The sequence below is a fragment of the Lepidothrix coronata genome, unplaced genomic scaffold (assembly GCF_001604755.1).
Source record: "Lepidothrix coronata isolate B3197 unplaced genomic scaffold, Lepidothrix_coronata-1.0 Scaffold10, whole genome shotgun sequence".
NCBI lineage: Eukaryota > Metazoa > Chordata > Aves > Passeriformes > Pipridae > Lepidothrix > Lepidothrix coronata.
The window spans coordinates 8,203,139-8,228,968 of NW_016690190.1; the positions used below are offsets into that span (position 1 = coordinate 8,203,139).

The following is a 25,830-nucleotide window of genomic DNA, read 5'->3' on the forward strand; positions in this document are numbered from 1 at the left end:
TTGTTCTGTTTTATCTGCTGCTTAGATTTTGCCTGCTCCAGAGTGCTAGGGACAGGAATAATTTTCTCGCTACAACAGCTGCCTCTTCTGAGCAAGGAAAGGTGCAGGAATGCTAAAACCTCCGTCCAGACCCATGTCCTAACTTGCTACCACCCAAAGGGCCAAAACAACAAGAGGAGTAGCAGGTAGAATAGGAAAACACTTTTTTTTTATCACAACCCCAGCAGTATTGCTGTCCACACAACTTTCAAATTTGGATTTCAGCTCTCTTTTAAGTAGTATTGGAGTTCGGCTTCTTAGAGAAGTGGAAGGGAAGCCGTAGGACTTCTGTAAGATTGGGAGAGGTGTGTGACCTTAGAGTTAGCCCTCAGGGACCATAGTGCTGAAGGTATGGAATGCCATGATTTTTGACTTCTTGGAGGCCACATTTCCTCCTTTACCTCAGAGCAACTCCCTCTGATTCACTGAAGCCCACAGTTTTTTGTCCAAGTAATAAAATGAGAATTATGTGCGATGTAGGGAGCACTCAGGCTTTTCCTTGACACAGCCTGTTCCCCTAATCTTTTTCACCCACTTACTCCACAGGTAGTGAGCTTTGGCCTTTGCCACAGACTGGAGGAAGCTACCAAAACTATCCACTGGTGATAAATAGACCACAGACAGACAGACAAACTGCAGCTGAGGTGCAATCCTGAAATGCTGTACCTGGTGCTGAGGTCTCTGTGCAAGCAGGGTTCACACACCCAGCACACAGCTCCAGCCCCTGAGCGCTCTGTGGCTGCTCTGCAGGAGCAGGGATGTGGGCAGAGCTGAGCACCATCCTGGGTAGAAAAAGGAGCACACACAGCGCACAGGTACACATCTGCATCTGGACAATCCCAGAAACATCCATCTGGGCTGTCCCTGTGACTTGGGTTTTATCAGAAGCAGACAGGCAAGCAGCTGCTGTTTTCACTGCCCAGTGACAGGAAATCCAAAGGGTCTGTTCTCTCTTGGTTTACACAGTGGTGAGTAGTTAACAGCAGGGGTGATCTGCACTGTTTCTTCCTCCTAAATGTTGCTCTTTTGGTAGTGTTTAGACTCAAACTGCGGTCTTTGCAGCCTGGGTGGGGACAGAGACGGGGGTTTCCGTGCACTTTGCTCCACAGCAGGTCAAGTGGCAGGGTGACAGTGTTATCTCCCCCTGTGACAGGAGGTCACATTCCCACAGTGCTGCTACCGGAAGCCACCATCTCCACAGGCTTCGCACAGTATTTTAGAGGGTTAAGAAACTGGGAGACGTGGCATTTGCTGTGCCCTTGAGCTAGATGCTGGGTCCTCTGCCAAGGCCAGGTGAGCCTGCTGCCACGGCAGCCCTCAGATGGATGTTGCCTTCACACATGTGAAGGCTGAGGGACGTCAGAGATGGTTACAGCCCCAGGGGAAAACGCTTAGGGACAAAGCAGATGCTGTGAGAAAAAAAAACAGGCTAGAAGAAAGACTATTTTAAAATACTGCACGCTTGAACAGTAGCGGTGAAGCCAAAATAAAATGTTTTTAAAAAAGCAAAAGTCAGTGCGCAGACTGTGGGAAATACAAAGGGGTCATGAGAAATGCAGAAGGCCCGAGCACAGAGCAGCGGGAGCAAGCGATCCCGGCCCAGCCCCCAGAAGCATGGCCAGGGCAGCGCAGGGACAGCCAGGCTGACAGTGGTGCCAGTGACTCCAGCAGCTGGGCAGGGGCCAGCACTCACCATGCCCCTGTGGGGTTTTGCACCCCAGACCTGCTACTGTTTCCCAGCAGAACAAGCAGCACGTGGTTGGTGCCCGATACCAGATTCACCAGAACTGCTGGCTGAGGCGCTCACTGGGGTAAAACGCCTGAGACAGGTCAAAAGAGAAAGTGTCCTTCTCCTCCAGAGCAATGTCAAAGGGGATTTGCATCTTTCCAATGTAAAGAGGAGATGCAGCGGAGAGGTTTACGGCGTAACATATCCCTAATCCCCAAAAGTCCAGGCAACCTGAAGGGAGAGTCTCATGGCCTTGAGAGCCTCTGTAGAGTAGCTTCACCACCATGGGAGACAGGGCTGGCTTGACCACTTCAGCCTGTCCCTGGGGTGCTGGGACACTGGAAGCCCAGGGAGCAGTACCAGGACAAGGAACAGTGCAGTGAACTCTCGACGTAGCGTCCTCTGTGGCCCAGGGCCCCCATTCCTCTCGTGCTGTTGTAACTCCTGCCTCTGTGCCAATGGCTTCCAGAACGCAGAGGAAAACTCTCGCATCTCAATCACCTTCTTCCGACTCTTCCGCGTGATGCGTCTCGTGAAGCTCCTGAGCCGAGGGGAGGGCATCCGGACTCTGCTTTGGACCTTCATCAAATCCTTCCAGGTATTCCTCCGCTTATCTCTCAGTAAGACCTAACTCCTTTTTATTTCCCCTTGGTGGCCTCTCGTGGAGGGGTTTCACCCAAGTGCCTGAGCTCAAAGGCAGAGCTGGGCACACCAGGGACACGTGGCACAAGTGAGAGTCAAGCAAATGTGACTCACAAGGAGTGGCTGCCTGCATACAAGTTTCATCTTTAAAGCCTGAGTAGTTGCTTGAGACCTTCCTGAACAGCTTTGATAGTTCAGTTCAACTCAATTACTGCCTGTCTGTAACCCTTCAGTCTCCTTTTTTTTTAACTATTTGAGCTGTATTTTATGTGTTGCTTTAACTGAAGTACACAGCTATGGGGAAGGCCTGGGTCTCAATTAAATTTCCTTTAAGCCTTATTTTGAGGATTTCCAGTAAGTATTAGAGGTGTGTGGCCTCCATACTTTCACCCGGGAAGAATTCACCTTTTTGGCCCCCTGCAATGCCAACTTATTAAATTGCTGCTGCTTTTACCCCTAGAGACAGGTTGCATTTAAGTGGTAGATAAAGTACCAGAGTAGATAGAGGAAGGTGAAGAAGACCAGACTGGATAAGAATCATCACCTCTGGGGGAAAAGAAACACCACAGTTATTTGCTAGAAAAAAACTAGCCACATATAGTAAGATGATAGAGATGAAGTATAGCATATTCTTGCATTTTAAAAGTACTTGACCTGGTTTTATTGGACCAGCACAACCTGGAAGTTAGCTGGGGCATGTCCAAAAGAAGTGTCAAGGAATGACAGCACAGGAATATAAATGGTGGTCTATACACAAGAAAAGATGCAGAACACACCAGTGAACAAAAGCATGAAAGAGTAACTTGTGCAACACACAAGTCTTGAAACAGCAACTACACATCCTTCACACGGAGGCTTTAAATTATCGATAGCTTTTGTGTTGGCTCTAATGGAAAAGGAGCAGATCCACACTTTTAAAACCTAAACCTCACCAGTGGCAACACAAGCTGGGACCAAAGCCTGCAGTGCTGTGGATCATTGCAACTCCTGTCAGCAGAATTAGCGTGTGTGTACACTGGGAATCAGCCTGGACTTTTTCCAGTGCAGCTCTCCGTGGTCTCGGTAGCCAGACCACCAGGCTTATGCAAAGGACTCTCATTTTGCACACTCCTTGACTGCCAGAGGATCTAATATTGCACAGCAGTTTTCTGACACATCTGTACCACAAGTGACTTTTTCCATTGCTTACATGGTTGCTAACTTCCAGGTTGTTATTTGAGCAGCTCCAGTGGGAACCATTTTGTCTGCATGCATAGGAATGAAATTCCCTTGGCACAGCTCAGGGATGCAGGGGGCAGAGTCACACTTTCCAGTTCCTGCTTCTACTCCTCTTGCCCCTGTGGCCCTCCAGCCTCTTTAGCAGTAGCTCGATCTTACCCTGAGCTCAGCTTGCCATGGCTCTTGGCTGAAGAGGATGAGATGGATGGGAAAGGGAGTGCCTGGTACTTCCCTCCAGTGACCTTCAGACCTCTTTGATTTAAGAGTCACTTTTGGGCAGGGTTGTAGGGTGGTGGGAGAAAGTATGAAGGGAGGGATCTTCCACAGCAGGGGAGGAAAAAAAGAAAACAGAAAAGAAAAAAAAATCTTTGCAAGCAAGTGCCTTTTCTCTTGAAAACCTTTAGCCATTTATAACATGGTATTCTCTGCTCCAAGCTCCTCCTCTTGCAACTACTGGGAGGCTCCTTTGGTAGCTAAGAATAGTCTCTGTGCCGCTCTTGATTCAGCCACTCCCACTGTCAGAATGTGGGATCCCTGCAGACTTTGGCACAAGCTCCTCTCTGTGTCCCCATATGCTTCCAGGAAGCGTCTCTGCTCACACAGGGCAGACTAATAAGCAACGAGTTAGATCCCATCGTAACTACCACGTGCCCTGGGCATGGCACAAAGTGCTGACGTACAAGCTGGGGCACTGGTCAGAGGAGTGTGTGATGGGAAAATGCTCAGCGGGCTTTCCGTCTGCAGAGACAGCAACAGAGCTCAGGCTGGTGAGTGGGAGGAGGAGGAAGTGAGAGGGGTGCTGAGGGCACGACAAGGCCATGGGAATCACAAGGACAAAGTGGTAAAGCCAAGGAAGGACAGAGACAGAGGCAGAGTAGGACAGAGCCCGAAGAATAGAATATGGGAGGTGGGGAGCTGAAGGAGCCGTGGGGAATAAGGGACAGAGATAAGTGGGAAGGTGCATTAGTGGAAAGGAGTGGGCTGAGCAGAAGAACATGAAAAAGAAGTGGAGGGGCAGATGGCCTGGACAGAAGATACTTTCCCAACCCCATTTAAAAGACAGAAGAACTGTTATGGTTATACGCCTCAGACCCTGTCTGGACACTATCCCATGAGCTCTTAGGTTTTGAGTGTATCAAGTCCCAACCTGATCATCACAAAAGGTTAAGAGCCCAGTTTTGAGCTGGTGTCGCTCCAGTGACATTGTGAGGTAACTATACAGATTTGTATGACCCCATAAAACACAGAGGAATTTGTCCCAAATCTCAAGATGATGATTACAGGCATTGTCTAAAGGTTTTAATTTTTTCCATTTTAATATTCAGATCGATTTGAGATTATTTATGTTGACCGTAGTCAAATCTCCATGATGGCCAGTGAAAATTTTTCCTAGATTCTTCCTATGGGATTTAGCTGTGTTGAATTTAGGATCATAGAAGGGTTTGGGTTGGAAGGGACCTTAAAGATCATCTAGTTCCAATGCCCTTGCCATGGACAGGGGCACCTTCCACTAGACCAGGTTGCTTGAAGCCCCATCGAACCAGACCTTGATCACAGAATCACAAAATATGCATCCACAACTCCTCTGGGCAACCTGTTCATGTCTCGCCACCCACACAGTAAATAATTTCTTCCTAATGTTTAATCTAAACCTACCCTCTTTCAGTTTAAAGCCATCATCCCTTGTCCTGTCACTGTATGCCCTTGAAAAAAGTCCCTCTATTGCTTTATATAGGCCCCCTATAGGTACTGGAAGGTGCTCTAAGGAGCTTTCTCCTCTCCAGGCTGAACAAACACAACTCTCTCAGCCTGTCTCTGCAGGAGAGGTGCTCCAAACCTCTGGTAATGTTGAAGTCTTGTTATATTCTGTGAAATTGAGTGTTCAAAGTCCAGATCAGGGACTGTGCTCACATTTTCAGGATGAACATGCTCACCCATTGCCTCTGAAGGAAAGTCTGGAAATCCCTGGTCTGAGCACTATGTATTTCAAAGGCAACAGAGTAGAAAATTCCTCCTCAAAAGCCTGAGCTTGTGAGGTCCCGAGCTGTGCCCTTGATTCCTGTTAGTGGGGGAGGAAACCGGTAGCACTCAACACTTTGGTGATTGCACTGGTCTCTTCCTTAGGCGGCAGCTCTGCATATCAGGGCTCTGCATTTCCTCTTCAGCAGCTGATCACAGACACTTAGTGCATTGCAGACACTGTCAGGGACACCTAGCTCGGAACAGGGAAGATGTTGATGCTGCCTTAGGTACTTAGGATGGTGCCAGCCATTGTAGCAAAAGCTACAATTTGGATTTCAGCAGCTGTTGCGGTTTTTATTTCACCAGACTGGATCAAGGAAAAAAAAATCACCTTGCTTTTAGTGCCAGAATAATGCTGGCTATGAGAGCTTTCTCCTCCTGGTGAGCAGCTGTAGACACTGGTTTTGCCCTCGCTTTCCTCGCTCCGTCAAGGGCAGGGCTGATGTGCAGGCGGCGCAGCTCCACCATCGCGAGTGGGAGCAGAGCGGAGCCTGCCTGAGCTGGGTGGTGGCGGGGAGGGCAACCAAATGTGGGCCTGTAGAGGCATCTAGTGGCCACCTGCCCAAATTACAGACTCCACGTTTGGGGCCAGCCTCTGCCTGGTTTCCCAAAGCCAGGAGCATGAGGCAGGCTTGGTGGAGACACAGTGCTCTTTCTTTCTTTCTTTTACTTCTAGGCTCTCCCCTACGTGGCTCTATTAATAGTGATGTTGTTCTTCATCTACGCTGTGATTGGGATGCAGGTAAGATGCTTGAAAGAGCTCAACTGTGTCTGTCTTCCCCTGTTAGACTTGGGCACTGTCTTATAGAGTAACTAGATTAATGTGTGGTTGTAGGGGCTTGCAAGAATGTTTTCACCCAATCAGGTGAACTGGCAGCTGGCCTTGGTTAGAAAACATCATCTGCCTATGCACTCCAGAAAAACAACCCAAACAAACAAAAATATTGACCCATTTAATGGCAAAACACAATATGCAAATAGTAAAAGGACCGTGCCTGCCCTCCACACTCTCGAAGGAATATCCATAAAGGAGATTTACTGCCTTGCCTGTTGGTTCAAAATAGTTTTTTCAGTGGATTTATGGCCATGCTGCACTGAAAAAAACCTCAATTTTTCTCTCCCATCACTTTCACGCTGGCGTAAATTCCACTGAGTTGTAAAGAGCAGCTTTTGATCTACACCCTTGAAGGTAAATATGGGATCAGACCCAATGTACCAACACTGAGTTTGTGCCAGTTCTTCATGAAGTTGCATCAATACAGCATCCTATTCAGTGTGCAAAATGAGCTTGGAATCATCCTGACCATTCACCTGTGCGAGGAATGATGTTGCATACAGACCACTGAAGAAAGCATGTGATATAGGTACAGTCTGTGACAGCCCCAGCCTCATCTGTTATGCTACTTTTCAAGCTAAACTTCATTTTCCACTTCAGTGTTAATCAAAGTTCTCAGATGAGTCAGCCATCAGGGACCAGAGACCACAGTATAGAAAGGCATGGCATAATTGCTTCCAGAGGTCTTCAAACATGACAGGCTTTTTGGTTTCACAATGCCAACAGAATTTGTAATGAAATTCATCTGACCTCTGTGACCTCTTTTGAATTTGTTTCCTGTTATTATAATCACATGTTTTCAGAGACTCCATCTACTCTGCCCCACTTTGAAAAATAAAACTAATTTTTTCTTGAATTATCACAGGTTATCTCAATGGCCCCAGTAATTACAGCTGTAATTTAGTCTACTATGCTCATGCTGTAAACTTGCCACTTTTGCCTTTAATACCTAACTAGCTCAAATGGCCAAGATCTTGCAGAATTACCTGTGCTATACAGAAAATCACTTCAGAGTATTAAGCTAGTGTTACGTTGCCATACAAAGCATTAAAAGTGGCTTCCAAACACCCACGCAGATGGAGTCTACAATGATCAGGGCACTGCCAGGGTTAGATACTTTATTCTGTAATTCTATTCCTTTTTTTGTCAGCTAGTTCTAAGTTATCTATTTAAGCCTTGGCTTGCATTCAAGCCTCTGGTTAAATCATTTCAGCAGCCTGAAGATCATGTATCTGTCTTTCACATTGATCTAGATTATTAGATCCCTTCCTGCCCTCCTGTCTTCTAATGAGAAAAGCAATTTTTCTCATTTTCCCTCTTTGCTTAGAGCCCACAGACCTGTTATCATCACTTTTTGTCCAAGTGGCATCTCAGACATTTTGTGTGCTGCTCTCTTGAACCTGCTGACATGTGGAGTTCCCTCACACATAGGAACATATAGGAAAGAAAATCATTCCTCACTCCATTAAGCAGCTACTATGAAAGACTAGATGTACCAGATCTGATGAAAATATCAGAATTTCCCATATAAAGGAGACCTACCACTTTATCTCAGCTGCTGCCATGACTTGGAGCGTAACAACATTCAAGCCTCACTACCTAATGTGCTCAAGTGGAAAAAATCCAAGTTGATGCTGATGGATGAAGCCACTCATATGATGCCCCAAGAGACACAGACTGGAAAGGCCATAAGAGAGGAACCACTACCTATAGCTCCTCCTCAGTACCTAATGCAAAGCACTCATAGCAGCTGCCACCAGTACCTCATGTGAGAGGGAAGCTGCCGGTTTGAAAGGAAGATCAGATTTCCAGCATGGGAAGCTCCCTTGTCTATGTTTGCCTGAAATGAAAAATATGGGTTGCCTCAGCTCAAACTGCCTCTGAGCATTAAACTGTCCTCCTGCTCCCCTTCAGTGCAGCTGGGGGCAGTTAGGGCTGGAGAAGGCCCACTCATCCATGAGGAACCCCTGCAGGAGCCTGCCATGTGCAGACCCTCCCTCCCGTCTGGCACGGCCTCCCCGCCCTTGTCCCCACACTTCTCTCCACATCATTGTTTCTCTTGGGGTGCTAATTATCGGTGACATTTCCTTGAAAAGAAGCTCCATGTTCTCCCAGAGCTCCTCTGTTCCTGCTGCTTGTTTTGGCTGTGAGATTACAGCTCTCAGTCCTCGACATCTTCGCCACGTTGTTGTCGATGGGGAATAAATAGTCCCGACTATGCTGTGCAGAGACTTTTCTGCCAGACGAGGTTTGTTAAGCTCTCAGTCCCACTGCCTGAAAGCACCAAAGCTGTCTAAGATTTTTTTCAAAGAAACCTGAAAACTCTGCTGCACTGGGGACTTCATATCTGAGGACAGGCTGCTAAATAGGTTTGCTGATGGTTGCAGCCTTCATGCCGTGACTGCATGAACAAGTTGGTGCAGCAAAAGTTGGTTGGGCACAAGGGGAGGCTGTAAGCCGTCCTTGTCTTGGCAAATCTAGTCATGGCCTTTGTGCTGCTGCATTCTGGGAGGTCCCCTGAAACACCTGTTGGTGACAAGCATGACTATCAGAAGGGCAGGCATTCAAACAATCTCCAGATTCAAGTCAAGGTACTTTACATTGTTTCGGAAAGATCCAAGGCACCCCACAGAGTTGGAAGCTCAAGGCTTTGCAGCTGCTGGTCTTTTGCTATCGTTTCCTCCTGCTGAAGACAGATGAGCAATGAAGGAAGTAGACTGTCTTCTATATTATTGATTTCTTTCAGCTGGGACTCCCCATATGAATGCCTGTTAAAATAAGGCCTTACATTGTGTATTCACAGTGTATGAGTAAGGAAGGATATCTTGTTTTAACATAAGATGCCTCTTGTTACAAAATTAGTGCTTTTCTGGTAATAAAGTACAAGCCAGGGAAGCAACAACAAATATGAAGGGCACATGGAAACATTCTTTTAATAGAAGAGCAGATTCCGTTAAATCTCAGAATCAGGGTGAGGCCAAGAGCTACAGGTGACAAGAGCTGTGGGGATTTTGCAGGGCTAATCTGAAAAGACCTCTGCTTTCTGCCAGGTGTTTGGTAAAATTGCGCTGAACGATACCACGGAAATCAACCGCAACAACAACTTCCAGACCTTCCCCCAGGCAGTGCTGCTGCTTTTCAGGTGGGTGTATGACAGCTCTGGATTGTGTCAGTCTGGGAGCACGATTCCTCTGCTCTCGGGCACAGCTTATCTCCTTCTACCGTGTCATGCTCACGAGGTGCATAGAAACATGTTGTCCTTTAGCAGAGTAGCCTGGGAGTTATGTCAGATGGAGTGGCCAGTCTCAAGCCTTGTACCCCCACCAGCTGACACTGGCCAACACTTAGTGCTGGGGAGGGAGGCAAGTGCTCCTACTCGGAAGGAAGGTAGCCAGTTTTCAGTGCTCTCAAATGTTGATATGCATCTAAAACTCCTTTCATTCAAGTCTAGCCAGTGTGACTTCTAGCAGGGAAAGGGACATGATGGGCTCATGCTTAGGCATGGCCATACCCAGCTCAACTTAGCACATCATCCTACTCCAGCTGAGGCCAGCTGGACTGTGGCCAGGGAGGGAGGGGTGCTGAAGGGGTGGGAAGTTGGTACAAATTCAGCACACTCTCTTCATTTTGAAGGACTTCTTGCGTGCAATCCACATGAGATGCAATCCGTATTGAGATGTGTCACACACATCTCAATGGCTGGCTGGTTGGAACAGGAGAGACTCGTACCCACATTAAGCCAAAGCCAGTCAGGAATGAGGACTGATGATGGCAACAAAACCAAACAGAGGAGTAGGGTATGCCAGTGTGTCAAAGCCCAGCCTTCAGCCTAACTTGCTCTTAATTAACCTCAGTGGCAAAATTCCCATTAATGTTCATGGGAGCAGGAACAGGTTGCTAATTTGCCAGTCCCTCTCACATCAAAGGTCAATGATGTCTTCCCTTTCCCTTTGCCATGCCCAGGTGTGCCACTGGTGAGGCCTGGCAGGAAATCATGCTGGCATGTCTCCCAGACAAGAAGTGCGACCCGGAGTCAGAGCCGGCCAACTCCACCGAAGCCGATCACTCCTGTGGCAGCAGCTTCGCTGTCTTCTATTTCATCAGCTTCTACATGCTCTGTGCCTTCCTGGTGAGTCCACCCCAGCAACCAAAACCTTCCCTCTGACAGGCTGAGCCTCTGCTTCCCCAGATATCAGCACTGCGCAGGAGAAGAATGATCTCAAATAGAGGAAATCTCCCCATGGGGTCTTTCCCAGCAGCACCCTTGCAGTGACAACACCCCTTCCTGCCTCCCACCAGCTCTGGGGGATGCTCTGCTCCCATCCCAATCCTTTGTGCACAGCAAAGGAGCGCTCTTCCCCCCCTCCCCCTCAATGAGAAAACCAAATTAGTGTGTTGTGGGCTGTGCTGAGGCTAGCAACGCCTCAGCCACACTTCCCACCTTCCCTCCTACCGTCCTTCTGGATGCTGAGCAGGTTTTTCCTCCCCTGCCAGCAGCAATGACTGTGAGAATACACATATCCCACTTACATCTGCTCCGTGTTGGCTGTGCGGCATTGCTCAGAGCGACAGCACATGCTCTGCAGCTGGCACCAGTGCCCAAAACTCTCCCAGTGAACTGCAGCAAATTTGGAAAGTTTTGGTCTTGGGCCAGAAGAAGGGACTTTCATCTCAGCCCCACTGCCTATAGAAGATAAATCCAAGGTTCTCCCACCCCATTATGCCGGGCAAAGACCCAGATTAATAACAGGCCACCACAACACGTCTAAACATTCGGCAAACTTGTGCCTCGTCCATTTTGTAGGGAAGGGAAAAGTGTAACGAGCTGAGAATATTCCACCTCTGGGCTCTTCCCGTTTAAACTAGGGGGCTGGCATGGGGGAACAGACAACCTACCCCTCATAGCTTCCTAGTTTTATGAGTCCAAATCAAGACCTTAAATGGAGAACTCAGTAAAATCTACTGTTACTTGCCTGTTCCATCATGTCATCTCTGTCTTTGTTTGCAGATCATCAATCTTTTTGTAGCTGTTATAATGGATAACTTTGATTACCTGACACGGGACTGGTCCATTTTAGGACCACACCACCTGGATGAGTTTAAAAGGATCTGGGCAGAGTATGACCCTGAAGCTAAGTAAGTAACCCAGTCTGGATATCAGAGCTCCTCAGGAGAGCAGGCCCATTATTTTCTGTTCTCTAAACCCATTGCAGTAAGTGGCATGTTCCTCCTGCAGGAACACATTTTTTTTTCTTTTTTTGCAAAACTCCTAAAATAGACATCTCCACGAGGTACTGCTGGTTAATCTGTAAGCCTGAGGTGCAAGGATACTCACAAAAATCTCAGCCTTTAGGCTGCACTGTTACTTGGCAGGACATTGCTTCACTTTCAGTCAGAGGGGAGATACAGACTGCTTAGGGAGGGGCAGCAGGAGACTGAGAAAAGGAGATTAGAGGGATGGTTTATTGTTGCATGTGTTTTGGGATATTGACTCTTCTGCTTGACTTTCTACTCACAGTAGAGCTGCTGTGCTCAGATCTCCATTTTGTCATATGTCGTATAGGCCCGTCACAATCTGCATATACACATGGCTGCATTACATTGTCTGCAGGTTACTCACATCAGCAGACTTGCAGGGATTTAAAGTTACACTAGAACAACTCACATGAGGGCTTAACTGACATTCAGTATTATATGCTCTGTTTGACACATGCTCAGGCTTAAAGTGTATTTAGATCCCTGTGGCATTACAGTACAGTTGACAATTGTAATTGCAAAACCCCCTTCATAATGCAAAAACTGTGGAAAGAGATTTCTGTGTAAATTAAAAGCAGATCTCTTTAGGAAACATAGTGTCAAGTTTAATTTGGGCTCAGGTTCTGCCATATGTGAGGTTGTGTCACATTATGAAAGTGATACGTGAATTTGAACATTTCTTCCCATCTATGTGGACTTCCTGGGGGGACTTTTAATATGGATGAGGAATAAGCCCAGAATTCTAATAAATACACCATTTGTTAACTAAACAGGTGCTACTATTTGTGCTTGTTTGGCGGCAAGACTGCAGTGGCTGAAGCCATATAAGAGATAGCCACTTGGTTCAGATGACATCCTGTTCTTCCCTGTCTATAGATGGGGAGCTCTTTTTTCTTCCTCTTCCCCATCCATGTCCCATGCCCCACCTCTGGCTCTGGTAGCTTTCCTCCCTCCATGAGAGAATTCTTCTTTTGAGATACCATTTACAGAACTTAAGAGAAACCCAACTGCTACTGTGAAGGAAGTTCAGCACTTTGTTTTGTGCTGGCCCTAGAGACAGCCCAAAGCATAAACAAGTATCAAAAGGCTTGGGGCTATTTATGTGGGTCAAAAGTGGGTAAAGCACAAGGAAGAAAAAGGCTCTTTGCACCACTGTGCCTCCTTTAGACCTAAGTAAATAAACAGATATTTATTTTGAGCAGGTCAGTGGTGGGGAGGACAACCCCAAATTGTCAGTTCATGCACTAAGAAACTGCAACATTCAAACACTGAGGTCAATTCTTGCAAGTATTGACTTGTGTGTGACTGACAGATGAGTTTTCTGTACTAGTAGAAGTTATATGAGTGCTGGGCAAATCCTGAGGAATGCAACAAATGCAAGAGGCCTGGAATAATGCATTAAGCTCTGCCTGGGCTACAGGGAGAGCCTGGCAGCTGGAGAGACCTCAGTGACACTTCCAGCTGCATCTGCACTCTGCAGGTGGATCAGCAGCTCACCCCGTGGTCAGGATGCAACCCTCACTGTGCCTTCTTTTTTAGGGGACGGATCAAACACCTGGATGTGGTGACGCTGCTCCGGCGGATTCAGCCCCCCCTGGGCTTCGGGAAGCTCTGCCCTCACCGGGTGGCTTGCAAAGTAAGGCACCCTGCGGCTCGCAGAAGGCTAAATTATAGATTCAATCACACAGTCACAGAATGGTTTGGGTTAAAAGGCACCTGAAAGATCATCTAATTCCAACCCACATGCTGTGGGCAGGGACACCTTCCACCAGACCGGGGTGCTCTACACTAACGAGCCTGCGGTGGCATTTTCCAGCTGATCCTGCCACACCCACCGGACACCTTCCAGCTCACTGCCTGCCAGGCAGAGCTGGCAACAGCACATGTCTGAACGGCTGTCCTGCACCACTCACCAGCTCCTCTGGGCTGCAGCCACCCAGTCAAGGGCTGGAGGGTCACTGGCAGGCAGGTTGTCCAGTAGTCAGGGGCATCAGTGCACTGCCAGCCCTCTCTGGAGAGGAGAGCGCATCCATGCTACAGCTACAGCTTGAGAACTACAGCTCTCTAGTACCAAGAGCCACACACCTGCCTGTACTATTAAACACGCATCCTGAGACAGATTAGGACACCTAGAAATAACAAGGAAAGTTAAAAATATCTCTAAGGTTTTCTTTGGACTAAGCAGTGCACCATAAACCTAGTGTTTTCTCTCATTCATTCCTGCTTAAATAACTGACAAATAATAAACAGCAAGGTGAGCGTGGCATCAAAATACACAAAGTATTTTATAGTTTTTATAATTTAATTTTTATAATTTATATTTTTACAATTTTAATGTTCATAATTTAAAATATGGATTTTCTGTGAAAATCTCTCACTCATTTCTTTGGTTGTGAGACTCTGGGTATGAAAAAGGACTCTCTCTAGTGAACCATTACGTGTTTATAACCTCTATGCTTCCTTCACTTAAGTTCTTTGTTCATCTCCTTGCAAGTCCCAGAGTTTGTATGTGAAACTTGTAGTTGTCTTTTTATGTAAGTCTCAGAGAAAAATACAAACCCTGGAGCCTGTACACAGAAATGTGTGACTCCTGTGACCTACTGCTGATCCCTTTCGGTCTGCCATCTAACTATTCCTTGCTGCCTCAATCTGGTTCAAACCCCAAAGGCTATGATTGCAGTGGTAGTGAGGGGGGATGACACTCTGTCTTTTAATTTGGTTCTGAACCAGACCTGTTGCATGAAAGTTGCAGAAGGCAGAGCTCAAACAAAATCAGGCCCTGAAAGCATAAGAGTTCAAGCCAAGACTCCAGTATCTCTTACCTCCTGGGACAGAAGATCTGGTGACTCTGTGACATCTGATTCATATACATGTTGTTAGTCTTACTGAAGTTCACCCTGCAGTTGCAAAGTACTCAGCACTCACTCTCTGTCCTATATGACTTTACAGAATTACTGCAGGCAGACACAGCCTTGTTTTAAAAGGGAGAGGGGGAATAGTTGGATAAAGCAGACCAGCTTTTAGGTTCAGCTAATCCCCTTTCTTCAAGCTTGTCACCTAAATGAAAGATTCTGTCTCTCTGTGTATGTGCCTTTGCACCAGGTACAGCTTTAATGCAGATGAGTTTGCAAGTGCCTCGTGAGGTATGAAGAAAGCAGTTCGCTCCTGATAGGAAAAAAAGTCAAAAGTTTTGGAAAAAAGTCAGCAAGTGCCCACTGACCACAGGGGAAAACAAAGATGAGAAAGTGATAGCCAAAATTGAAGAAAACAGAGTAGTAATGAAAGAGACACCCCAAGGCAAACACACCATGGCTGGGGCCATCAGTGGAATCATAGAATGTTTGAATACCCTGAGTTGGAAGGGAGCCACGAGGATCATCAAAGTCCCTGCACAGGACAACCCCAAGAACCTCACCACATGCCTGAGAGCATTGCCCAAATGCTTCTTAAACTCTGTCAGGCTTGGTGCTGTGACCACTTCCCTGGGGAGCCTGTTCAGTGCCCAAACACCCTCTGGGTGAAGAACCTTTTTCTAATATCCAACCTAAGCCTCCCTTGACACAACTTCAGGCCATTCCCTGGGGTCCTGTCACTGGTCACCACAGAGAAGAGGTGAGTGCCTGCCCCTCCTCTTCACCTGGTGAGGAAGCTGTAGACTGCAATGAAGTCTCTCAGTGTCCTCTTCTCCAGGCTGAACAGACCAAGTGCCTTCAGCTACTCCTCATACAGCTTTCCCTCTAGACCCTTCACCATCCTCATTGCTCTCCTTTGGACATTCTATAATAGTTTTATATCTTTCCTATATTGTATTGTGGTGACCAAAACTGCACACAGTTGGTGGATATGACAAGTGTTTTTATCATTGTCTAACTAAATCCACAGGCCACGGATGCTCATATAAGAGGGGTGGCAGGTCTGGAGGGTGTCATGAGGACATAAGGAAGAGCATACTTCAGTTCATGTGTAGGCAGTATGATTGTTCTTTCTCCTCTTTATTCCACAGCGCCTTGTCTCCATGAATATGCCACTGAACAGTGATGGGACTGTCATGTTCAATGCCACTCTCTTTGCTTTGGTCAGAACAGCACTGAGGATCAAGACAGAAGGTAAGAAGCTTGCTGACTGCAAGGGTACAGAGGTAGCTGAGTGGTGTTCACACCAAAGTGTGCTGAGCTGGAGTAAACCAATAAGGATACCTTGTGCAAAATTATCCAAATTACTCATATGCAGCACATGGGACAAAAAGCAGTGTAAAGAGGTTCGGAGAAATAGTTTCTTCTAGGAAAGCACAGTGTTTCCTGTTACCTAGGAAGCTGATGCTTCCTATGGTATCATCTCATATTATTGATCTCATTCTTCACAATGGTCTAAAGGTTTAAAGTTTTAGATCAATGCTCAAACAGCTGCCAGGGGAAGGAAGAAGGGCAAAGAAGCCTCCTCCTTTGTACACTGTCTGCAGAGCTGGGCTGCTTTTCGACTGCTGCCACCACTGATCTTCCAGTCCAAGGGAGGCAAAAGAGCTTGGACTCAGGGGTCTCATCTCACTAAAACTCCTCCTGCGCTTCCATTAGCATGAGTTAACATTACATTGTAGGAACAGTGGTGTTTTAAAGACAGATGAGAAGTAAAGAGACTGTTAATAGCTTTGCACAGACGGCAGGTATAGTTGAGGAAAACAGACAAGATTTTGAGCTCAGCTTGTCATCTTTGTTGCACTCTGTCACCTGCTGTAATGAAAGATATTGGTCCTGAGTCAAAACTTGGTTTCAAGTATTAATGAGATGCTTTAAAAAGAGCATGTAGGTCTATGATTTACACCTCTGCCTCAGTAGTGGCTGCATTACATCTCAGGTATGGGAAAGCAGAGACCAGCAGAACCCTAGCTTACTGTGCCAGGATTATACACAGCTGAGACAAAAAACAGTGATAAAATTAAAAAACTACATTAAGGCTTTGAATATTGTGCTAAACAGAATTTGACTGTAGCTAAAGAAGCTCTCCTGAAGAAAAGCCATCTGCAAACCCTGTAAGATATCTCAGGTCTAACGAAACAGACACACAAAAAGGACTTAGTTTTCTTGTCTGAGTAGGATGCATCCTATTAAGAGAGCTACTGCCATGCAGAGCCCCGTGCAGCACACTGAGGAGCCTTAATGCTGGGGAGCAATAAGAAAAATTGCAGGAACCACACCTTTAGGAGGACAAGATACTGGTTTCATACACCTAGAGAGAGAAGAGAGCTTCAATTATATTATGTACATTTTAATGTACATAAATCAAGAAATAAAATTGAAGGTGACTCATTTGGAAGGAAACGGGTATCTAGAAGGAAAGGATATAAACCAAATCTGCTTCACTCACTCTCATGGGAGTAATGTGGCTTAATTAATGTCTCATTTAACTCAGAGCCCCTTGGAGGAACATGTAAAGTCTAAGTTCAGACAGTGTCATACAAGGCTTGTTATAGCCTATGCTGTTCTTCAGAGAATAAACATGTATATCCTGGGACAGTCCTCTGAGTCAAACAGCAAAAGCCTTGCACTTGCCTCTGGTGCCTTGTCAGAGCACTGTGCACACCCTCTGAGTCAGACTCTTGGTACCATGTGCAGGAGCTTGGTATCTGCTGGGAGGCAGGGATTGCAGTAAGTAGTTCTTGAGAAGTGCTGCGAGCAGCCACAGGTCTTCAGATTGCCAGCTGCATCTTTACCACCAGTTATTTGTGATCCCCAAGCTGTAGTTTCCCATTAACTGACCTCTGTTCTCATTATATTTGACCTTCACTGGATCTCAATTAAAAAAGCGTTAGATGCAATTGTTGCTTTTTGGGATGAGGTAGCACCATGGATCTGGTTGTTTCTGGCTGTTGCCCACTATCAGTCAGTAACTGTCACTTTCCTACCCAGAGATGAGTATGCACGTTTAGGAAGAAGAGCTCTTGCTGTGAGGGGGCTTTAGCAACAGTCAGAGCATCTCTTGGCCCAAAACTTTCCACTACTGAAAAAGCTCTGATATTTTCCTCCTGAGGTTGCCATGCCAGACATGAAATTGCTCCTCTGCAGGGTCTGCTTAGTTCCTGTCTCTGATGATTTTCACCCTGCAGGTAACCTGGAGCAAGCCAACGAAGAGCTGAGAGCAATAATTAAGAAAATCTGGAAGCGCACCAGCATGAAGCTGCTGGACCAGGTGGTGCCTCCTGCGGGTGGTGAGTGCAGGATCTTGTCCCAGTCTCTGAATCTCTCTGTTTTTTTCTCCCATCTGTCATGTCCTACTGCACCTTGTGATCATCAGGTGGAATATGGGGGGACAGGCTTTCTTCTACAAGCTGTTAACTGTATTTCATCAGGCTGAAATCTTTTCTGCCTATAGTATCATGAATATCCCGTTCTTATTGCTGAGAAATCAGGGAAAGAAGAAAATGTGCATAAATAGGTGTTAGTGCATGGGCATCTAGTTAGTGCATAGTGAGGCCTTTACTGACATTGCAGGTGGTTCCATGGGCTATAGCACAAAACAGCACTTGGCAGCAGATGCAGCAGATGCAGCCGAGTGCTGAACCTTGCTCAGCCTGCCCTGAAGTCAGTGGACCATGTTTCACAGAATTTCCAGAGGGTTTGGAGAAGGAAGGAGAGTTACCTGGAGAAAAACATTTTGGCTGACTGATAGTTTTTATTGAGTGAGAATACAGCAATGGCTGCATTTCAGGGTGGAGGTGATGGTTCCTGTTCACTCACACCCATGTGAGGCACAAGCAGACAGAATTTCAGTGCAGAGAAGGGCCAGGTCAGGTCGAGGATGTATGATCAGTCAGATCATGTATTACCCCAGGCTGTCACAAGACAGCAGCATGCTTTGACCCAGACTGGGAGGCTGCTGCTATAACGAGATCCTTTGTGGTTAACCGATACCAGAGACTGCAAAGGTCAGATGTACTTCCCCGTAAACCGTATACATCCAGAGGTGCACAGCTATAGGGGTTCTCTGCCAACAGGGACAATCTATCCAAATGCCACATGCACCTCTCCTCCTGGCTACTTTACAGCAAGCTCTGGTTGTGGAGCAGTCCCTTCCTTCAGCTCTGTATCCTGGCGCCATGAAAAGCAGACGCGCCCTGCGGTGCCCAGTGTTCCTGCTGCGAATCCCAAGGCTCACAGTAGCACATACACTGCTGAAATCAGTTGCTTATTTGATTTGTTTTTTAACACCCCTTTGCAGATGACGAGGTGACCGTTGGGAAGTTCTACGCCACTTTCCTGATTCAGGAGTATTTCCGGAAGTTCAAGAAACGTAAAGAGCAGGGGCTGGTGGGAAAGCCCTCCCAGCGCAACGCGCTCTCCTTACAGGTGACAAGCGGGCACAGAACAGACCGGGGTGGTACAGTAGAGGCAGGTGACCCCATTTCCCTCTGGACCATTCTGGGGGCTGGATTGGGCTATCCCTACTGGAAAGGAGTTTGTAGACCCCTTGAATTATCACGCCACTCCTTTTGGGTAAATATGTATGTGCCATGGGCCCACATCCCTTAGCTCTGGAAATGGAAGGCACAAGTGAGCTCTAACCACAGTTTATCAATCTGCTGGGAATATTTGAAATTTGGGATCCTTTCAGAGAACTGGTATGAAGTGTCCTACAGACATTTGCTTATTCGCACACACCTTCTACCCTTTCTGAGGGTAGTCATTGTAACAGGGTCAGGGAGACCATATTGCCAGGTGGCAAAATCAGTTAAAAAGCAAAAAGCATACCTGGATGCCAAGGCCATCCAATGGACAGGGCATCAGGCTCAAAGAACTGGGATCTGTTCCCCTCTCTGCTACATGTTCACTAGGTGGACTACCAGCTATGTGAAAGAATGAGAAAGCCCCATTGACTGTACAAGCAGCACCATTTATGTCCCTTGAGGGTACACTGAGGAAGAAGGGTGACTCTGGAATTTCAGCAAGTTAAAAAGTGCTGTGATGTGGGCACAAATACAGAATGGGGTCTCAATATACCCACAGCTTACTGCCCTGGATGGACTCCTTGGAACAGATTCCAGTCAGCGAGGGGTTTGAGGACTATCCAGGTCCAGATGCCAGAAGTTTAGCTATTAAATCCATATTTAAGCTGCTGATTAAAAAGAAGAGATTTTTCAGAGGCACCAGAGTACATGGTTCAGCTGGAACTGTGACTGCTCAAGGGCTTCTGGTTGTGGATCTGAGAACCTAGAGTTGAAAGCACAAAGACCTGCTTAGTCAAGCCTGTGGATTTATGTCTGTGTCCTGTTGTGATGAAGCCAGGGGACTAGCAACAAACATTCCTGGCCTGTATTGCTAAGAGTTTCTCCCTCTCTAAGCTGGAGATGAAAGAACAGAATTTGTTGGTGTTTTTCTAGGAGCTGGGGATGCTATGCTAAGTAAAAGGGCTTCACAGAGCTTAGGAAGAAATGGCAATGCAGTTATTTCTCCCATATCCACTCGGAGATATGAAGCTCTATAGTTTGCTGTTTTGCAGGCTGGTCTGCGCACACTCCACGACATTGGCCCAGAGATCCGACGAGCAATTTCTGGAGACCTGACAGCTGAGGAGGAGTTAGATAAGGCCATGAAAGAAGCTGTCTCTGCTGCCTCTGAAGATGATATCTTCCGGGTAGGTGCTGAACAAGTTTGTGAGTTGAGACTAGGCCAGTAGCTGAGCTCAGAAAGCTACGTTCTCTTTTATGCATTCTGCATTTCATCTGGGTCTTCCTTCTTGTTTTGTAGGTCCTACTAGAAAACAGCATAGTGAACCTAGGAGGCCAAGTCCTGAGATGTTTGCAGTTTTATCCCAATTTCTTCTCTCTTTGTCTCAAAGGAAACTCCTCAGTGGAAGTTTCCCTCACAAAATCTAAATTAAAGAACAGATCCGTTAAACCATCTCACAGTCTGCAGAGCAGCAGCCAGGCACACTTCAGTGTTTTTGTCCACTCTTTTCTGTGGCACAAGTAGCATCCTTCCAAAAAGTACATCAGAACCCAATAGAGCTCCTATAGAAGGAGGAAATTTTCTGAGCAAGTTACCTAAATCTTTTCTTTCTTATTTCATTCCTATTTCTTGTAATTGTCTCCTCTGGTAATTTTTCCTCCCTCTTGATGTTTTCCTCCTTTCCTTACAGAAAGATGCCAGTCCTTTTCATTACTCACCACCTAAACAGTACATAACTGGCTCACTAAATTTTTCATCATTTCTTCCTCCAGGTGATTAATAGTTTCTGATGCTCTTCTCAAATTCCCTCTCATGTCTGAATGTTCCTTCGCAACTGCACTGGGAAAACCAGACAGGAGCTACCTGGTTCTTGCATTCCTACCCAGTCCTGCTGTTCCAGGACTGGTGGGAGGTGTAGAGACACCTTTGCCTCACCTATACACTTGGCCAGTCCTCTGAAATATCGTAGAAAGCTAAAGTTTTCACAGCCTGTGTGTACCTAGTCTCTGTGGCAGAGAAGTCCACACAGTGCCTTCTGGAAGAGAGAACACCAGTGCCATGAACAGTTTGGTTCTCACCTTTTTTTTTTTCCAAGAACAGGCTAAGCAGGAAACGCCAGGGCCCTTGCACATCTTCTCACTCACAAAGGGAAAATCATTTTTGTTTTTCTGACAGAGAGCTGGAGGCTTGTTTGGAAACCATGTCAGCTATTACCAAAGTGATGGCAGGAGCGCATTCCCCCAGACATTTACCACCCAGCGACCTCTGCACATCAATAAGTCTGGCAACAACCACGGAGATACCGAGTCTCCATCTCATGAGAAGCTGGTGGACTCCACCTTCACTCCCAGCAGCTACTCATCTTCAGGCTCCAATGCCAACATCAACAATGCCAACAACACTGCCCTGTGCCGCTTCCCCAGCCCACCCACCTACCCCAGCACTGTCAGCACAGTGGAAGGCCATGGGACCCCCTTGTCACCCACGATATGTGTGCAGGAGGCTCCTTGGAAACTGCCATCCAAAAGGTGAGTTTCATAGCAGAGTAAGTCAAGGCACTGAGTATAGGAACGTGCATGCAAACACCAGGGCACTGCTGCCCGGCTGAAGTCACCCCCAGACATTGCCCAGCTTGCAGCCTGGATTGAGCCTTCTGGTTCTCCACTTGTGCCAAAGCCCACAGTGCAACAGATATGCGTCAGTCGAGCACTGCAAAGCAGAAGCACTCTTACTGATCAACTCACTTGTTTTGTTTGGGCTTTATCATGAAGAAACCTTTGTAAGAACCAAAAGGAGCCTTATTTATCCCTCTTTCACCACAGGGAGGGCTTTTATCAACTGGTAGCTGAAGGACACTGCAATTCATTTCTTAATCGCCCAGTAGGGAGCTTTGTGGAAGTCAGTGGTTTTCCATTCAGTGGGTCACATCCCTACAGAGGTCACCAAAAGCATTCTGGGGGAGGGAGGCAAGGTTTTCAGAAATGCAATACTGTGCAACACAAAGAAAATCCCGTTCTCTGGTCAGTTCTCAGGCTCTCTACACACAGGTGTCTGATACGAAAGGAGGATCATTTTTATCAGAGGGGGATTTCAGTAACATCAGGAAGGAGCTGAAATTTATTTTTTTCAGTGCAGAGAGTGGGCAGTGGGAAAAGGTGGACAAATGCTGCCCCTGGAAAGGACAGAATAGGACAATAAGACAGAGGAAATTCAGTGGGTGCAGAATTGCCCAAGTAAAGAGTCCCAGGGTTTTTCTATTTCATGCCTTCCCGAGGGAGGCCACAGGAGTTGCACAACACATGTTACCATGTGCCCTCCTCCTTTGCTGACTTGTGCTGATGTGACACTGCTAATGTGGTGTTCTTTTCTCTCCTTGCTTCCCTGGGCACCTTGCTTGAATTAGGACACATTACTACGAAACACTGGGACGGTATGTGTTCTCTATAATGTCTAATGCTGTCTGGGTGTAAGACTCATTGCTCATCCTGTTGAAAGTCCAAATTCCCATTAATGCTGAATACAGGCTCTTCTTTTTGGTGTCAGTAGGGCTGAAAGAGAGGTAGTGATCACCATGACAGCTCCAGAAAATGCTCTTAACACAGGGCAGGTAGTGATTCATGGACAGTTTCTAGCTGTTTACTAGATTTGGGGTTTTTTTTAGAGTTTCTAGCTGGGCTCACACATCTATGCACTCTCTCACCATGGCATAGTGAAGTACACCCTGGCATGTGCATACAAAAATTCTGTATGGTTTTGGCTAAACACAGACTGTTGAGCAGGAGATGCCATGTACTGATTTTTTCCCCTCTGCACCTTAGCAGTTTTACTTGCCTCCCATTTAAGGAGGAAGGTCGCTCCAGCACAGTCCTGCAAGCTCTCTGAGCCTACAGGCTCCCTTATACCTTACATACACACATTTTTCCCGATGCTTTTTGCTTAAACCAGATGACAAAATAAAGTCCCTGAAAGATGAAACAAAAACCTGCCACACTGCTCTTTCCTGCAATTGCTAGTAAGAAACTGAGATTTTCTCCAATACCTTCATATCATTACCTCAAAAATTCAAGCTACCTTCAGATTTTACTTTACTCCTCAGAAAACACAAAGTCTGAATGAAGTGAAATATGAGTGCCCAAATGTGAAACAGAGGGACAGAGAGGAGGCAAGCAGGGAATTAAGGGCTGTTACACCTAAGGGTCTGAACAGATCCTACTGAATTCAGTAGAAGCACTCTGCAGTTAGTGATGAGGAAAAAAGGGACCAAAAGTGAAAAAGACAGCAGGGAATGAGAGTGTGAACAGGAGGCAGAGGGCAGAGGTGGTGCAGAGTAAGGGATTTGGGAGGCAGACACCAGACATCACAGAGCTGAGAGGGTTACTGTGAGTGTCTAGGAGGCTTCTCTGAAATCCATAACCAAGGCTTTTGTAACAAGAGCCCATCTCAGATTTTACTTTGAATTCAGGTGAGGTATAATCTTTGTACATGTGGTCAGTGTGATGTGCACACTAATAGAGTTCATGTAGTCACAGATGACAATGATACGTTTACAGTATTGTTCAGCATTGATTTAAGAAACTCGTCCTCTGACAGAGGACACTGACAAAGGTTGTTGCTTTGTATTTGTGAACTCTGTAGCTCTGTTCAGTCATTGATTTTTCTATGATGGCTCTTCAGCATTATTATAAACTGAGACAGATGGAGCCTGTCATTCTTGTCTTTATAACAGGTTGTCTTTACCATCTCCATATCTTGACTTGTCTTTTTTGCTCATTAGCTCCAGTTCCAGAGACAGCCAGCTGGCAATTGTTTGCCAAGAGGAAGTGTCTCAGGATGAGACTTATGATGAAAATTTGAATGAAGACATTGAGTACTGTAGTGAACCAAGTCTGCTCTCTACCGAAATGTGAGCTTTGCAGCTTTAGTCAAGGTGTTTGGGTGGTTCTTTGATTAAGGGGGAGAGGTGGGAAGAGGTGACCTTTTTCAGTTTATGGGATAAGGTCAGAACCTGCAGTTCAGCCCTAGAAGTAACACTGAAAAGAATATCTTTCACCTAGGATTTTCCTTCTTCTCTGAATGAGGCATCTGGATCTGCAGGGCCTTTCTCCACATTCCCTTCTACCACCTGATGTTCCCAAATCTCATTTTTAGAGGGGTTCTCTGTCTCGTAGTTGTTACTGCTCCTGGACCAGTTATAGCTTGAAGCTAGATCACTATTGCATCCTTCTGCTAGCATGATCTTCCTGGCTTCCTTACTGGGAGAGGAGTTATTCTGTCCAATATCAGCTGCTTTTCTAAGTCCCTCTGTTCTCCTTTCCAGGCTTGCATACCAAGATGATGAAAACAGACAACTCACTCCACCAGAAAACAGCAAAGGAGAGGACACCCGGCACTCTCCGAAGAAAGGGTTTCTGTGCTCCTCAGCACTAGGTAACCTCCCAGCAGGACACAGGGGCTGTGCTCTCCTCTGCCTTGATGGAGTCTCCCATCTTGCTGGGGGACTCCCAGCCTGTGTGGGCATAGGGGTTGCTGTTTGCTGCCTTTAGCTTGTTAGACCAGGAATCCCCCAGTGTGCAGATGATCCTGGTCACACACATGACTGTGCTGACTTCATGCTCTCAGTCAGTAGATGAACCTGTGGCTGTTTGGATAGTCCATGTGATCTGTTTGATAAAGCCTGCCTGTAAATTAGAGGAGTTTATTTGAGCACTGTGGACTCTCCAGTCACCAGGGAGTCACTGAATGGGCTAGCCTTGAATATACAGTGTTCTAGTCTGTGTGTATTCAGCAAGGAGAGGTTGTCTCTGTTGTCTGCTACCAGGAACACAGTGAATTACTGATTAATTTAACACAACACAAATTACCTACTGTGACTGTACCTGGAGATTTTCAAGTGTTTGAGCCTGTAAACTACACTGTCAGGTGAAATCCACGAATCACAAATTTTATGAAAGTGAAATCCATGAATCACAAGATTTATGAAAGTATCAAGACAAATGTAAGAGTCTGTTAGAAAATGAACTCTTCTAGCTACAACATTTTTCAGCCTTTCTCCTGGGTATTGGTGTGGAGAACAAGGACATTGCAGGGAGAAACCAAAAAGAATCATGTGTATAAAATATACTTTATATATAAAATAACAGTGACAGGCTAGGTAGTGTAATGTCTAAAGTGAGGCTACTGAGTCTTCACTCAAATCCTTCAGGATGCTTGTACAATTGAGTGTTCTAAAAGCATTTACTTTATTTCAAATCTTAAAATATTAGGCAAGAACAATTCCTATCTGTAAGGCAGTCAGTCCTTGATACAATGCTTCATTAACTACATCCTAGTGGATATTTATACAGTGATGTTAAACTCATTTTACTAATTGGTTTTTTTCTCTAGAAAGAGAAAATACTTTTAACCTGCATTGTAACATTCATCCTCTGGGTTATAATGCAACTCCTCCCAACCAAAGTCCTCTCCAACCTCTGAGAGGACTTTTTCTCAACAAATCAATATTATAGATACATCCTATTTTCAGAATTCTAATTATCTTTCCTTCTTTAGAAAAATGTCATCAGGATCAAGAAGTCCCCAAAATATTTTAGTGTGGCATGCAGTGTGTCATGCACTAAATCTTTAATATTGGATTTATTTGCTATTCTCCA

At 46.1% G+C, this 25,830-nt stretch overlaps 1 protein-coding gene across 1 annotated transcript in view; it reads left to right on the forward strand.

Moving 5' to 3' along the window:
* CACNA1C (calcium voltage-gated channel subunit alpha1 C) overlaps positions 1-25,830 on the forward strand; it is a 439,532-nt gene that overhangs the window by 403,868 nt on the left and 9,834 nt on the right. Inside the window, exons 34-47 of the mRNA XM_017804609.1 lie at positions 2,238-2,366; positions 6,327-6,392; positions 9,536-9,627; positions 10,449-10,614; positions 11,494-11,621; positions 13,281-13,377; positions 15,745-15,847; positions 17,842-17,943; positions 18,954-19,081; positions 20,232-20,366; positions 21,356-21,708; positions 22,584-22,610; positions 23,955-24,083; positions 24,498-24,607. Coding sequence (XP_017660098.1) covers positions 2,238-2,366; positions 6,327-6,392; positions 9,536-9,627; positions 10,449-10,614; positions 11,494-11,621; positions 13,281-13,377; positions 15,745-15,847; positions 17,842-17,943; positions 18,954-19,081; positions 20,232-20,366; positions 21,356-21,708; positions 22,584-22,610; positions 23,955-24,083; positions 24,498-24,607 — 1,765 coding nt within the window. The remainder of the gene's footprint in view (positions 1-2,237; positions 2,367-6,326; positions 6,393-9,535; positions 9,628-10,448; positions 10,615-11,493; positions 11,622-13,280; positions 13,378-15,744; positions 15,848-17,841; positions 17,944-18,953; positions 19,082-20,231; positions 20,367-21,355; positions 21,709-22,583; positions 22,611-23,954; positions 24,084-24,497; positions 24,608-25,830) is intronic.